Genomic DNA, 13,767 nt, shown 5'->3' with positions numbered 1-13,767 from the left:
CCGAATCTTTTGTGTGAGTATTGGGGAGTATAGTAACATATAGTATAGTGACACCCTTGGTTCAGCCAGCTGTAGCCCACCTATTGATGACCTACAGGCGACGGGTTGGTCCTCAGGCCGCCTTTTGGCCTGACCATTCTGAGGCCAGGCAAGACAGTTTTTGGGCTCAAAACCCTTCTGTGGTGAGTTAGGGTGAGTTACTCTCGGCCCCGGGCTCGCAATCCAAATAGCATCGGGGCCACGGTGGTTGCTTTTAAAATTTAGAGTCAAGTCCACACTTCCAAGTTGCTCTCGACTTCCCAGTCCCAATGCTCAGCATCCGTAATGCCACCTTCCGATCCAACCAACACTTCTCTAACTGAAGCCGATGACGACCAACGGCTTCGGGATTTTAAAGACGCTAATCAAACACGATTTGAAGAGGACCTAGAAGTGAGCATTGCTGAAGAGAGCTTTTCTGGACCCGAAACCTTGAGCAGTGGTATCGACTGATGTTTCGGTCTACTGCCATTCTCCACCATCTACATAAATGTTTACGTCAATAGTTTGTTCAATCGCTTGCTAACCCTCATTTCGTTCAGGAATTAACCTTGAAGGGTATTCTCGCATCCGAGCCAATGGTCAAGTTTAGTTGAACCTGCGTTCCTTGCTTATTCTGTTTACTTTGTTATGACTAACCTGTAGTTCACCTTTCTTTCTCAAGCTACCTGAATTACCTCAAGTACTTTCACGATCCGCAATATGCCGTCTTCATTCGTTATCCAAACTGTCTATTCATACTCGACCTTTTAAACAAATCCGAGAAGTTTCGAACCGTGATCGAAAGTCAGGAAAGCGCTCAATTTCTCAGTGATAAGCTCATTCAGAATTGGATCACTTTGAGTGGTCGACTCAACAAACCGATGCCAGGCTACAAAGACGGAGGGCAAGAAACGACTCAATTGTTTGACAGACTTAACGCTGCCGCAGGTAATGGTCAAACAGGCCTCGATGAGATGGCAGATGGGAATGCAGAAGGGGGCTCTCTCAATGGCAACTCCCCTTAATTCTCTATATCATTTTCATGCCGTCAATTCTCTTGATGTATCACAAAGTCATACCGTCGGATTGTTTTGTGCGCCAATCAGTGACAACTTTGGAAAAGAAGTAGTTTTTAACCAATGTGACATGAGATGGATTGCAATAAGACTCATACGGTGCGTGATGATGTATAGCTAGTACTTTGCAACATGAAGATCCGCAAACAAATATGTAAATTCGGGGTGAGGAAAATATAAATGAACCAGACCGTGGCATGCTTCACGGGACCTAGATAAAAAGATTAAACGAAGAAGTGGTTAGCTCAAACATTCTTAGTTCAGATGCGGTCATGAAATGATTTCTGTAGAAGATAGGGTGTTCAGGGACTACACTATAGCGTATATTAAAAGAAGTGAGCCCAGGGATGTTCTCAGCGAGAAAAGCGCTTGACTGGTGCCAGTATAATGTTCATCATTCAAAGGAAAGACATGAACATGTGAGGCTTTACTTACCTGCTCGCAGAGACCACGATGGAGTCGGGGTCTTTGTGACAGGGTGGCAGGAAGGCGTGATGAGGACGCTTTAAGTATGTTTGGGATCAAGTCGGCTGACCTGTGGGTGAGCGAAAATATTGTAATCACATGTTTCGTCCCGCACACGATCCGTAGGCAGGATACAGTACACTGTAAGGGGTCTTATGTCATCTCTCTTGTCGTCTAGTGGTTAGGACACATGGTTTTGAGCCGAAAATCTCCATGTAACTTGGGTTCAATTCCCAACGAGAGATTTGTTTTTGCTGTGCGATGTTCAGTGTGACGAGCTTTTCGAACGAGGATGGGTGAAGATGTTGCAAAGCAGATTGTACCAGTAGGTTCAGTGGAATGTCTGTTTTTGTCATCACGTGGAATCTGCTGAGGAGTGAGGTCAATAAATTTCAATATCATTTCATTTGGTCCAAGAATACCGCAGGTGCCCTCCGGAGCCCAGAGAGCTCCGACGGAGGCGCGCGGTTGGTGAGGCCTGGGTTACGCTAGAGGTAAAAGTGGGTAAAACAGACTCATTGGTGGTGGTATGTAGATAGGTGGTAGCAGATACAAACTCAGTTGGATTGAAAACAAAAAAATGTTGTTTAGCCCATCTGTGGGGACCTTCCAGGGTCCTGAGAGCAGTGAAAGTATTGATTCAAGATCGATCCCATCCAGATCCGATTCGAAGTCTGATCTGGTCCCATTATCTACAATCATATTCGAAACACTAAACTGCGGGCCAATCGTCAAAAGATGAAGGTAAACATTGAAATCAACAGATGTGTTGGACTGTTCTTTGCAATTCAAACGCAGGGAAAGGTTATACATATCTAGCAATTTATTACATGTGACCTCTAATATTTAATCAGACGACCACTGCTCTGCATTCTTTGTTTGAAGATACAATTCTCCCTTTCATATTCATCAGTCACCAGCCTATTACTAGCACCTGCTAGCTTCCAGGCGACTTGGCTTGCACAAGTTTAATAATCAACCATTCATCTTCTGATTCACAGATTTGATCACCCAGACAGTGAAAGGAAATATACACAAATGATGCAGTATATACAAGGTGAAAGACAAGAAGAGATTCCTTTGATCCTGAGATTTTCTTATAATACACATACACGTGCACAGAGGTCTATAAAGTGATTCTTCGATGCTTGTCGACTTTTACAAAGTTCAAAAAATATCCTTATGAAGGGTAGGACCAACAAAACAAGTCAGCCTCAAGTTAAGATGATCTGGTTAGTAGTAGCAGATTTGAGCAGTTGATCAGACATGATGATGTAATGTTCATCATGATTTTGGGAGGGTTGGTTTTCGATGAATTCGAACATATCTTGAGCAATGATTTTTTCAACTGTTGGAGTTGGATGAAGGTAGTCCTAAACCAGAAAAGTTTACCAACAATCGTGAAGAGTGTCAGTTTATTTGTTTTTGACAAAGTGTAAAGTCAAGTTTACCCAGAAGAAATATTTGTCAATATCCGAGCATGGAGTGTTATTATTGTAACACACATCAGAGACATTTTCAATCCCGTACTACAAATGGGACAGTACGAGGGTTTGATCAGACCTCCAACATTAGATTTAATATTGGGTTAAGAAAGATAAAGCAGATACCTTTTGAGGACTTTGGATTACTGAATTCCAAATTTTTGACACATCATATACTTTCATAAATCCACCGATTGCATCATTGTTACTTTGAATTTGTGAAAATTTTGAAATAAGACCCTGAATAACATGAGCAGTTTGTTAAGAGATTAGCAATTCAGGGGATCTGATGAAAAGCTGGGCTGACGCTGTTGTATTGTTCAATGAGGAGTCCTAGCAATTTCAAAACATTCTCCCCCTTCTTCGTATCGCATTTTGCCCAATCTCGTGCAAAGCCGCGCTGTAGTGGTGCGATGGTAATGTTGGGTACGCCGACAATCAGAAAGCTAGAGAGAATGCTGTTGTCCCGAATTAAGCAAATGTTAGAAAGGCGAATAAAACCGAGTCGGTATAATGTTATGCGTTGAAATGAAATGGCCAGTTTTGATTTCACGATCCAAGAGATAAACTCAACTCGTTCGCAGCGGTAGCATTACGAAGATCGGCAATTTGATAATATACTTCCTCTATCTGTCTCTGTACCCTTGTAGTAGCGTTTAAAAAGGGTGGATCGCTGGGGTACTGGGCACCTGTGCCGTTATTACGATCAGGGTCGCACGCATCAATCCAAATCGCGTCCAGTGGGTTGATGCCTACCCATAACACGTAGAGGACTTCTTGACCCTTATGGCTAACTTTGCCAGATGCTAGATCCGAAATATAATAGCTCTTTTGCGTGCGAGTATCAGGGATATGCTGCCCAAGATCCGTAAGTTTCTCGTTTGCATGTGCACCATTACTGGCGATATTCAAAGCCAGATTCATCAAGAGCATGAGTTGCGAGATTTGCGAATTTGGCAAGGTGGCTTTCGAATCGTAATTGCGTGGATTAACTCACTATGCATAGTCGTACAGTTGGACCTCAGTGTCAGCAGACAATTTCTTCCTGAGAAGATTCGGCCATAGGATACCGGTGGAAGCATTGCCGAGTCCCGCATAGATTGGATCTGATTTGAATCCACGTTGCGCGCATCCATCGTTAGATTTTCGGAAAGAGACTCGACGCTTTTGATTCATGGAAATGACGGTACTGACTTCTAAAAGGGTCTGAGGCATTGTGGCCGTTGTCTTGGGACGTCGGTGCCACATTCGAAAAGATCAATTAATATTCAATTGAGCAATTTGATGTGATAAGAAAGATAAGAATGATTACCCGAGTATGAATCGCCGAACACCACTAGGGATGAGAATCTAGAGTGAACCTGTTTGGAGGATAACGGTCTGTGAATATGTCGAAATCTTCGTCAGTTGTTTGTTTAAAGTTCACGATAAAGCTCAATGATCGTTGTGCAAAAGAGAAAGAATGAATTTACCTAGTCAAGATGCAACAAAAACTATAAATCACAGTCGTCCCAACAGCGACCAAAATCAACGCTCGTACAATGGGCCGCCGATTGTAAAGGCGGCCATTGTGAAGCTCTGGAGGTAAAGACATCAATGAAAAGCCCGTCCGAGATTGTGATGCAGAATCAATATGTATATGTCTTTGGATTGTCAGATATATCGATGGATGATGTCGGTCGGGTTCAGGTGTGAATTCACAACAGGTCGGCCTAGGTCGGCCTGCTTTAAATATTCAATTCGGCTTTGATTGAATTGAGTGAATGCACCGAGATATCTGGCAGTTCCATTATAGCCACAGCGTGCGATTCTCTACATCATCATGAGACATGGCACATGGACCCATAAATTATGTTTATGTACATAGCGAGCTCCCGCCGTAGCGATTGAAAAATACCAAGGATTTTCTTCTTGTCACGCTTGATGCACGATCAATTCGGGACCCCTCTTTCAGATTCCATTCGGACGGTGCTTTCAGGACGCTTAGAGGCTGTTTCTATGATATTCTTGAACGTCGTATCTAGCCCAATGTCCCGTCAAGTATTTGGAAATCTAGTAAGTGAGGGCCCAGGGGTCTTCGAAGAGATCAAAACCTAGGAAATTGAAGAACCCCTGAGGAGACCAGGCTGGGCCAGATACTCCACCATTTGGGGGTATCGCTAACTGATCTTGGAGGTGTCAACAATGATTGTGAGCAGAACAGCCTAAGCCGAGGTATCTGAAACTAGGTCTTTGGCGCCAAACCACCACATAGCTTGGGATGTGGCATAGTCTGGACTTGTTACTTATGACACCCCGTGCCAGATGCACACATGCATTATTTAAACCGTAGGGCAGTTCAAGTTTGAAGAAGCACTAAAACACAACTGTGCCTACAGCAAGATGCTGCTTACAATTGTTGAAATTTTGAAAAACTCTGAGAAAGCCCTACCTGAGGAGCACATGTATGTCCAAACAAAAGTTGGAATTGTCAAATATTACAGCGGATGGAGGCCAAAAGACTTATAATTTTAAAACATTTTTGTTTAACTTGAACTGCCCTTTGGATCCCATACAAAGTCAGCAATGTCGATCAGATGCACCAATCTCTTGCTTTGCTTGAATTGCAGTCCCTCAATGTGACAAATCAGTACAACCTGCCGCAATGCAACCAATGGTGCACATTTTTGGTTGTATTGTCAATGTGGGTATACCCTTTGTATGAATCTTGTTGTATTGCTTGCACAGTCATGAAAGCAACTTCTTAGTGTCTTTGGCCGGGATGCAGCAAAGCAAAAAACACGCAGCAGTATGCTTTTACAGATGTGATGTGATGCTGTTGTGCTGTGCTGTGCTGTGCTGAGGCTGTGGCACAATGAAGTTAGAACACAATTGTATTTCTTGCATAGTGCCTCCTGCATGGGTGGGACTCAGCTCTGTATCACATTACGTGAATCACAAAGTTAAGCTAATAGGACATCCCCTGTGCTACTGCCATGTGCTCATATGCATTTCTTACAAGTTGGAAGATCAAACACACAGTCAGCAAAGATTGGTTCATCAGCTTTACCATTCAAATGCTTTTGTTTTGCTTGAAGTCCAGTCTCTCTATGTGAAAAATCAGGCAATACCTGCTGTCATGGAACCAACATTCAACTGTGACAAACCACAATAAACAGTACATATTTTTATTGTACTGTGGTTTCAATACCTGTTGCATGCATTGTGTTGTATTGCTTGTGCAATTATATAAGCACCGCAAGGGTGTAATGAACAGGTAGGATCTCTCTTTCTTTAGGATAAAACTTATATTTTAATTTCTTTAACAATAACATTTTTGTGAGTAAAACATAACAAACATTTTGGTAAGAGAAATAGATAAGAGAGAAATTGTAGTACCTTTAACAATAACTACACTTATGAGATTCAACTTTGTAACACAAATTTTAAATTGAACAATGTAATCAAAAGCAAAAGTCTACATTTTAAAGTGAATCAATTTAAGATTAGATAAAGAAGAAACCAGACATGAAAAATAGAACCAAAGCTATATACCTCCTTTCCTTTCAATAAGTGCTTGATTTCAATTTAGATTCAGCTTTATAGTTGAATGTTTGTCGTGTAGTATTGAGTGTTTAGAACGGAACAAGGATGTGACAACTTTCTTAACAATCAGAAGAAAACGATAAAAGAGAAAACAATAGAAAGAGTTGAGTAGTTTTTTATTGAGGTTTTTAAGTAAGGACTTCAGAGTTTTATAAGAGAAACATATCCAGTGACATCATACATATTTGTCAGAAGAACGCACAGTGTAGATCAGCACACACAACGGAATCAGGGCAACACAGCAGCAAACATAGCAGAGCAACATCAACAATCAACACAAATCAACACAAACAGGTCAGTGATTTATTACTAATCATAACAAAGGGGTGTTTTTGTGTTTGGCCAAAATGAAATGAAAAAACAGAGCTGCAATAATTTTCTTTGTTGTGTGCAATATCTGTACCAAAATGGTGTGCTGCAACTGTGGCACAATGCTTGGTCAACCCTTTTGATTTTATCTTGACAAATACACAATTCCAACCTGAGGACCATAACTTGGTTTAGGCTGCAATGAAGCTGAAAGAGAATTCATCTTTCTTCATTCTGCCTTGCATGTCAATGGAACTCAGCTATCATATCACACAATTCAGCTAATAGGCCACCCCATGAACTACTTGCCCTGACATGTGGTGTCTACCTCCATCATGTTGAACTTGCACTTGCAAAACCTTGATTGGTATGATAATTTCAAATTCTGAAACCTGCAGGAATCAGAACAGGATGTAGACTGTGCTTTCCATGTGTTGAGGTGCTGGAAGACTCAGATTGGTTTGGGGGAAACACAACTTAAATGGACAGGCTTGGTATACTGATGCAGTTACAGTTGCTTAATTCTTAGGCACAGTCAGAATGATTTCTGTGTCATGCAGAACCAGAAATCTGTAATTCCCAAGCCACCAGCTGAACAATCAAGCTTGAATCCCGGTCTCTCTGCTCCCAGCCTGGCTTTGCCTCCCTGGGGTAGTGGGTTAGCATAACAAAGATGGAGAGGCTCAGATTTGAGCACACTTCTACAGTGCTTGCTTATTGCCAAATCTCCTGGATCACCCAGTCTGTGGGATGGGCTTGGACATTACAAACTTCATAAGCCAGCTACATGAGGATTTAGTCACAGGAGCAGAATTCATCAACACCCCTACCTGCTTTGATATATGCATTCCAGGTTGCTCCACTCTTAACTTGGGAATATCTATGAGTGTCTCACATATTTTGATTTTTGTAGTGCAATTGTTGTAAATTCTTACTTTAAATATGTGAGGAAGAAAAGGGGGCAATTTTATTCACATTTTATTGTAAGACCTAATGTGATGTGTCTGTGTCAATGGAAAATGTATCCACATACCAGAGATGCATTTTACTTGGTACATCCCTGCAGGATGTCCCTGCCGTTGTAGAACTTATAACCCAACAAGGGTTAAACAGAGCTGGAAGAGGATAATCTACTAATGAAATGACTAGTAGAAGTTGTCTGAGACTGCTCTTCTAAAACAAAACAATCAGGAAAAGACACTGTTGTATTGAGTACAGATAAGGCACCAGAGAAATATATCTTCACACATATTTTTAACTTCAAAGCACAGTTTTTATTACTATCAACACTGCTATAGTGTTATTCCCAAATGATAACTGAAGAACATAAGCAATATCTTTGTGATATTATTCCCAATAAGTGTTTTCAACTATAAAACTGGCGTAAATTTCTCTTTATAGCTATAATAAAGGGCGTATTTAAGTGACCAGGTACTATTAAAATAAGTTTATAATGATAAACAAAATAATAACTGCGTAAATGATAAGGAAAAAAGGGGAACAGCAATCCCAGAATCATCTCAAAGTATATATAACAATGTACTCCAACTTTTACAATGGTCAACAACCTCAAAACCAATCAAATCCACCCAGAAATCCCAAAAAAACCCTATGATGACACAATGTAATGATTTTGTTACTAATAAATGATGTAATTTTCACAGCTAAAAGTGATCAATGACACAATAATATGATGTACAGCACTTCTTATGATGAATACAGGTGATTTTTTTCCTTGTAAACTAGCTGAAAACCAAATTTTGATTACTAAAGTGCATCTTGTAGCCCTCGTGTTACTGATCATTTATGACACCCATATGACCTATTTCTGATGAGTGATGAGTAAGATATTGAGTTGTGAAGTTAAGGTTTTTAGCATTACATGTTGACTTGTGACTGTAATTCGAGATTCACACCAGATTCTTTATTTGCCTTATAAATTTTTACATACACGCTCTGCTACGTGTTGATTTAAAGTTTGTACATTATGCAATCCACTCTTCTGCGTTGAATGAGTTATTTACCAGCCTAATCTGACGTCATTTGACATATGTAATGAGCCAAAAACCTACATTTTTGACAAAATTCACCCATTTTCTTCACTTTTCACAGCTGCTACTCTCTTTTTCATGCTCATGTAATGTGACATCATTTCCCATGACCTAAAAAATCCCGGAAAATCCTCTTGGCAACCTTATTCATTACTAATACCACTGTTACATAACCAAATTACACGTGTACCTCTTGTTTACCAACTTCAAAAAAGTACCTTTTCCCTAATAACTTCTGTTTCTTCTTATCAACCTTCAAGATTAAAATTGTCACAGGGTAATATAATTTTGTTCTTTCATATTCTAACCTCATAATACCCATAACTTTAGTTTTACTACCCTAAAAACCATTTTCCAACCTATATACCTATATTTTCAAATTTTTCTTATGTTTTTTCTTTCTTTCTTTTTGTAATGAGTTTGTGAATGAACTATAATGATCTTAATGAGTAATGTGAAATAAAATGATGTAATTTTAACCCAATGACCAACACATAAGCCCATAAGAGCTTCAATTGATCCAAAAACCTCCATTTTGAATTTCCTGTCCTGCTAAATCTTTCTAATAAACTGGTAAACTACTAAATATAATTTTTTTGATTGATCCCTTAAATTGATCACCACACCGTATCCTGGAAATCATAGTACTGTTGTGCTTTTGGGTACTGTCTGTCATACACCCAGAGCATGCATGGCAGTGACTGTTGATACTCATCATACAATTTATAGGGAAGCAGTTCTCTCAGGTGTATCAATAACCTTTTGCAACATACTATTTTATCTCATCAGCTCATTGCCTAACATTTAAATCATACTTTCCCCTCTGTAGTTTATTCATATCTCTGCAATTTCAATCACATTTTGGTATTTCATGCTGTGATTGCAGATATTTTTGTGGTAAAACCAAGAAGGGTTGAAGATTGCATCTTCTTAAGTAATCTGCGGTATCTTTTGATCAAAATCTTGAAAAGCAGAAAATCAAATTCTAATTGATCAAATTGAACTGAGATCTTATATACATTATTGCACCTTCAAAGTCAGACTTGAGGAGAAGAAGGAGTAAACTGATATGTGAGCTCATTATGTCATTCAACAAAGGGTATCTGCAAGTTTCTCTATTTGTTGAGGTTTGGAGAGGTCTTCTTTCCTTTTGAATTTGGATCAAAATAAAACAAACTATCAAAATCAGAATGAAATTTTGCAGGTGTTTGTATAAATGTGTCAATCAATTTCTGGTATATCATGGAGATGATTTTGATAATACAACAACCTTAGACTGATATTCTTTGCATGGTATTGCCTGCCAATCTCCTTGTACTGGCTACATAAATATTATAACCAACCACTCTCCAGACCCAATATAAAGTTTTGATAAGTGATGTTGATAATGATCACACAAAGTCAAGGATAGGACAGTTGTTTTCAATTTTGGAGTGGGGGATCATGATTTCTTATAGGCTATAGTACAATGCAACATGAGGAACATAAATTTCAGTGTGCAGTATCCTTGGTCAGATTATCTCACAGAGCAATCATCCTTTTCCTCAAGTATACATCAGCTTAACTAAGGTCTCCTGAGATCAAGATAGGTGTCCATACTTGCAATTGTAGGCTATATACATACATTTATGAGGGATTGCAAAAACATAGTGAAGGTGGAATCTGAATCACTTGTTATCCAGAGGCTTATCATGGCGAGACAGCATCATGATTGGTTTGTAACATGGACTAGTACATTATAGTACATTATATCATATTTTCTGCTTGCAATGATGTTGTGATGCTAGAAAAACTCGCGGTGAGCTTTGAATTGCAGTGTCTGCGGAGTGGCAAAGGTGGTAAGGCTTTCTGCAAATTCTCACAAAAGCATAAACTCCAGGTCCAGGGGTCACTTGACTGTGCCGTTTAGATACATAATGTTATCTTCATGGAATTTTTGGAAATGTATCTTCACTTGTGATAATCCTAAGATGTTACCACCTTCTGCTAGCTTCCAGACCAATGCTTTGTGCAGACATCTATATTCTCCTCCAATTATTTCAATACCCAGACATTCAAAAAAAAACTAAATCATACACAAAGGATGCTGTACATACAAGGTAAAAGACATAAAGAAATCTATTTGATCCTGCAAATTTTTAATGATACACATTCAAATAAGCTTATAAAAGGCTTTTTGATTATCTACAAACATTTTCAACGTCAATATAAAAATATCCTGATCAAGAAAAGCTCTAACAAGAAAGTCCAGGTCAATCGATTATGATTTGATTTGAGATATTAGATCTTAGAGGCAGATCAATCATTGACCCTCGACGCTCGGCATAATATTGGTAGTATGGGTTTGTAATGAATTCATACATGTCTTGAGCCAGGATTTTTTCAACTATTGGTGTTGGATGAAGGTAATCCTCAATCGCCCAAATGAACCAGAGATAAAACAGAGTATAAGTTTAGTTCTTTTTGGTGAAAAAGTGCGAAAACCAAATTTACCCAGAAGAAATATTTGTCAATATCCGCGCATGGAGTGTTATTATCGTAACATCTACCAGATATATTTTCAATCCCATGCTACGAATGAAATTTTACCAGATTTGATTTAGATCTTCGGATATATGATTCTATGATAGGTGATCCTGTGTCAAGAAGAAAAATGCAAATACCATTTGAGGATTTTGAATTACAGAATTCCAAATTTTTGATACATCATATACCTTCACAAATCGACTGGTTACATCATGAGTGGTTCGAATTTGTGAGAATATAGAGATAAGACCCTGAAGCAAATGAGCAGTTCTCAATGAATCAGGAAGTCATCAATTTTTTGTGAAGTGGAGTTACGCCCACATTGTTGTATTGTTCGATGAGTAGTCTTAGCAATGCTAAAACATTGGTTTCTTTCTCCGTATCTCCTTTTCCCCAACCCTGCGCGAGCTCGCGCTGTAATGGAGCAATGGAGATGTTGGGTACGGTGACGATCAAAAAGCTAGAAGGAAACCTGTGGTTCCGAATTGAGCGAATGACAAAATCAGTGACAAGATAAGTCAGCATTGATATCAGATGTCAAAGAGAACTTTGGATCCATGAGATGAACCAAACTTGTCTGTAAGGGTATCATTACGAAGTTGTACAATTTGATAGTGCACTTCTTCCACCTGTCTCTGTATCCTTTCAGTAGCTATCAAAAAGGGTGGATCACTAGGATATTGAGCACCTGTCCCGTTATTACGATCTGGGCTACAAGCATCGATCCAGATCGCATCCAGCGGGTTGATACCGATCCATAACACGTGGAGAGCTTCCTGACTCTTATGGTCAACTTTGCCAGATTGTAGATCTGAGATGTAGTTCTTCATCTGTGTGCGAGTATCGGGGATACGCTGCCCAAAATTCGTAAGTTTCCCGTTTGCGTGTGCACCGTTGCTGGCGATGTTCAAAGCCAGGTTCATCAAGAGTATGAGTCGCGAGATTTAGGTAGACTTCAAGTCGTGATTGGGTGGCTCGACTCACTACGCATAGTCGTATAGTTGAACCTCGGTTTCATTAGACAATTTCTTCTTGAGAAGATTTGGCCATAGGATACCGGTGGAGGCATTTCCAAGTCCCGAATAGAGTGGATCTGATTTTGACACATGTGCGCGTACCCATCGTTAGTTATTCAAAAAGAGACTTGTCGCTTTCAAGTCATAGGCATGTCGATACTGACTTTTAAGAGGGTCTGAGGGATTGTGACCGTTATCTTGACGCGTCGGTGCCACATTCGAAAAGAGAAATTAATATGTGATATATCAATTTGAAGTCATAAGATAATCACCCGAGTATGACTCGCCGAAGACCACTAGGGATGAGAATCTTGACTCAGCTGGCTTGTGAGATGACGGTCTGTAGATCAGGTCGATTTCTTCATCAGCGATGAATCTTATTAATATCTCTCTAAAACAGAACCCCTCAATTTACCTAGCCAAGATGTATGGCAAAGTAATAATCCCAATCGCCCCGATTGAGACAAGACACACTGTTCCTGCAATGCGCCGCCAATTGTAACAGGGGCCATTGAGAAGCTCTGTAGGTAGAGACATCGGCGAAAGTTTGTCCGAGCTTTTGACAGAGAATGAGTAGGATGAGAGGATGACTTTGTTCGTCAAATATATCGATCAAGGAGGTGGGCAGTCGGGTCAAGTGGGAATCCACGATAGGTCGGCCTGCTTTGATTATCGAGTGTTGTTTGAATTGAGTGATTGAAGCACGAAGTCTGGCAAAGTCAATGTGCGATTTTTCACATCATCATGAGACATACCACAGAAACCTGAATGCTGTTCATTTGTATGAGGTCCCGCCGTAGCAATGGACAGAAACCAAGCATCTTCTACACTCGTCGACGCTTGAACGCTCTCCGCACGATCGTGACTCCTGGTGCTTCACGCAGGTTCAAGATCTAGGCGGTGCCTTCAGGACATCTTTCATTGGCGCGTTCTTGAAGCATCGTATCTGGCTCAGTCGTCCTCGTCAAGGCTGCCTCCGGAAATCTTGTGGGTGAGGGTCCAGGAGTTTCCGAAAATAACAAGGAGATCAAGAGCTCACAAATTAAAACCCCCTAATCTATCATTCAAAGGAGACCTATTGTACCGGCGCAGTACAGTCTGTTGGGTATACTACCTGACCCCGAGGGAATCATCAGGAATAGCGCCTAGAGTACTTGGGATAGCCTAAGCTACACCCGATTTAAAAACGATCGACTACGTTTTTTGGGTCACAAAGTGTCCTTACAATTTGTGT

General features: G+C 40.1%; 3 protein-coding genes across 3 annotated transcripts; 1 reads left to right on the top strand and 2 right to left on the bottom strand.

Moving 5' to 3' along the window:
• Positions 1–333: 333 nt before the first annotated feature.
• MELLADRAFT_30606 (uncharacterized protein) lies at positions 334–878 on the top strand (the record flags this gene model as incomplete). Its single annotated transcript, XM_007408131.1, has 3 exons — positions 334–432; positions 546–625; positions 704–878. Coding segments are annotated over 3 exons (354 nt in total), but the record flags the coding sequence as incomplete, so codon positions are not given.
• Positions 879–2,776: 1,898 nt separating this feature from the next.
• On the bottom strand, positions 2,777–4,640 carry MELLADRAFT_84745 (family 16 carbohydrate esterase; the record flags this gene model as incomplete). Its single annotated transcript, XM_007408069.1, has 9 exons — positions 2,777–2,935; positions 3,014–3,091; positions 3,173–3,286; positions 3,354–3,492; positions 3,621–3,944; positions 4,044–4,152; positions 4,241–4,273; positions 4,359–4,426; positions 4,519–4,640. 9 exons carry the CDS (start codon positions 4,638–4,640, stop codon positions 2,777–2,779), a joined length of 1,146 nt encoding a protein of 381 aa, XP_007408131.1.
• A 6,603-nt stretch (positions 4,641–11,243) lies between these two features.
• On the bottom strand, positions 11,244–12,639 carry MELLADRAFT_104982 (uncharacterized protein; the record flags this gene model as incomplete). The annotated part of the gene is made up of 7 exons (XM_007408068.1): positions 11,244–11,402; positions 11,485–11,562; positions 11,706–11,768; positions 11,839–11,989; positions 12,091–12,414; positions 12,502–12,610; positions 12,636–12,639. 7 exons carry the CDS (start codon positions 12,637–12,639, stop codon positions 11,244–11,246), a joined length of 888 nt encoding a protein of 295 aa, XP_007408130.1.
• Between the last annotated feature and the right edge of the window lie 1,128 nt (positions 12,640–13,767).

The sequence above is a fragment of the Melampsora larici-populina genome (genome assembly GCF_000204055.1).
Source record: "Melampsora larici-populina 98AG31 unplaced genomic scaffold MELLAscaffold_11, whole genome shotgun sequence".
Taxonomy (NCBI): Eukaryota; Fungi; Basidiomycota; class Pucciniomycetes; order Pucciniales; family Melampsoraceae; genus Melampsora; species Melampsora laricis-populina.
This window is presented reverse-complemented; position numbering and strand designations above follow the sequence as displayed.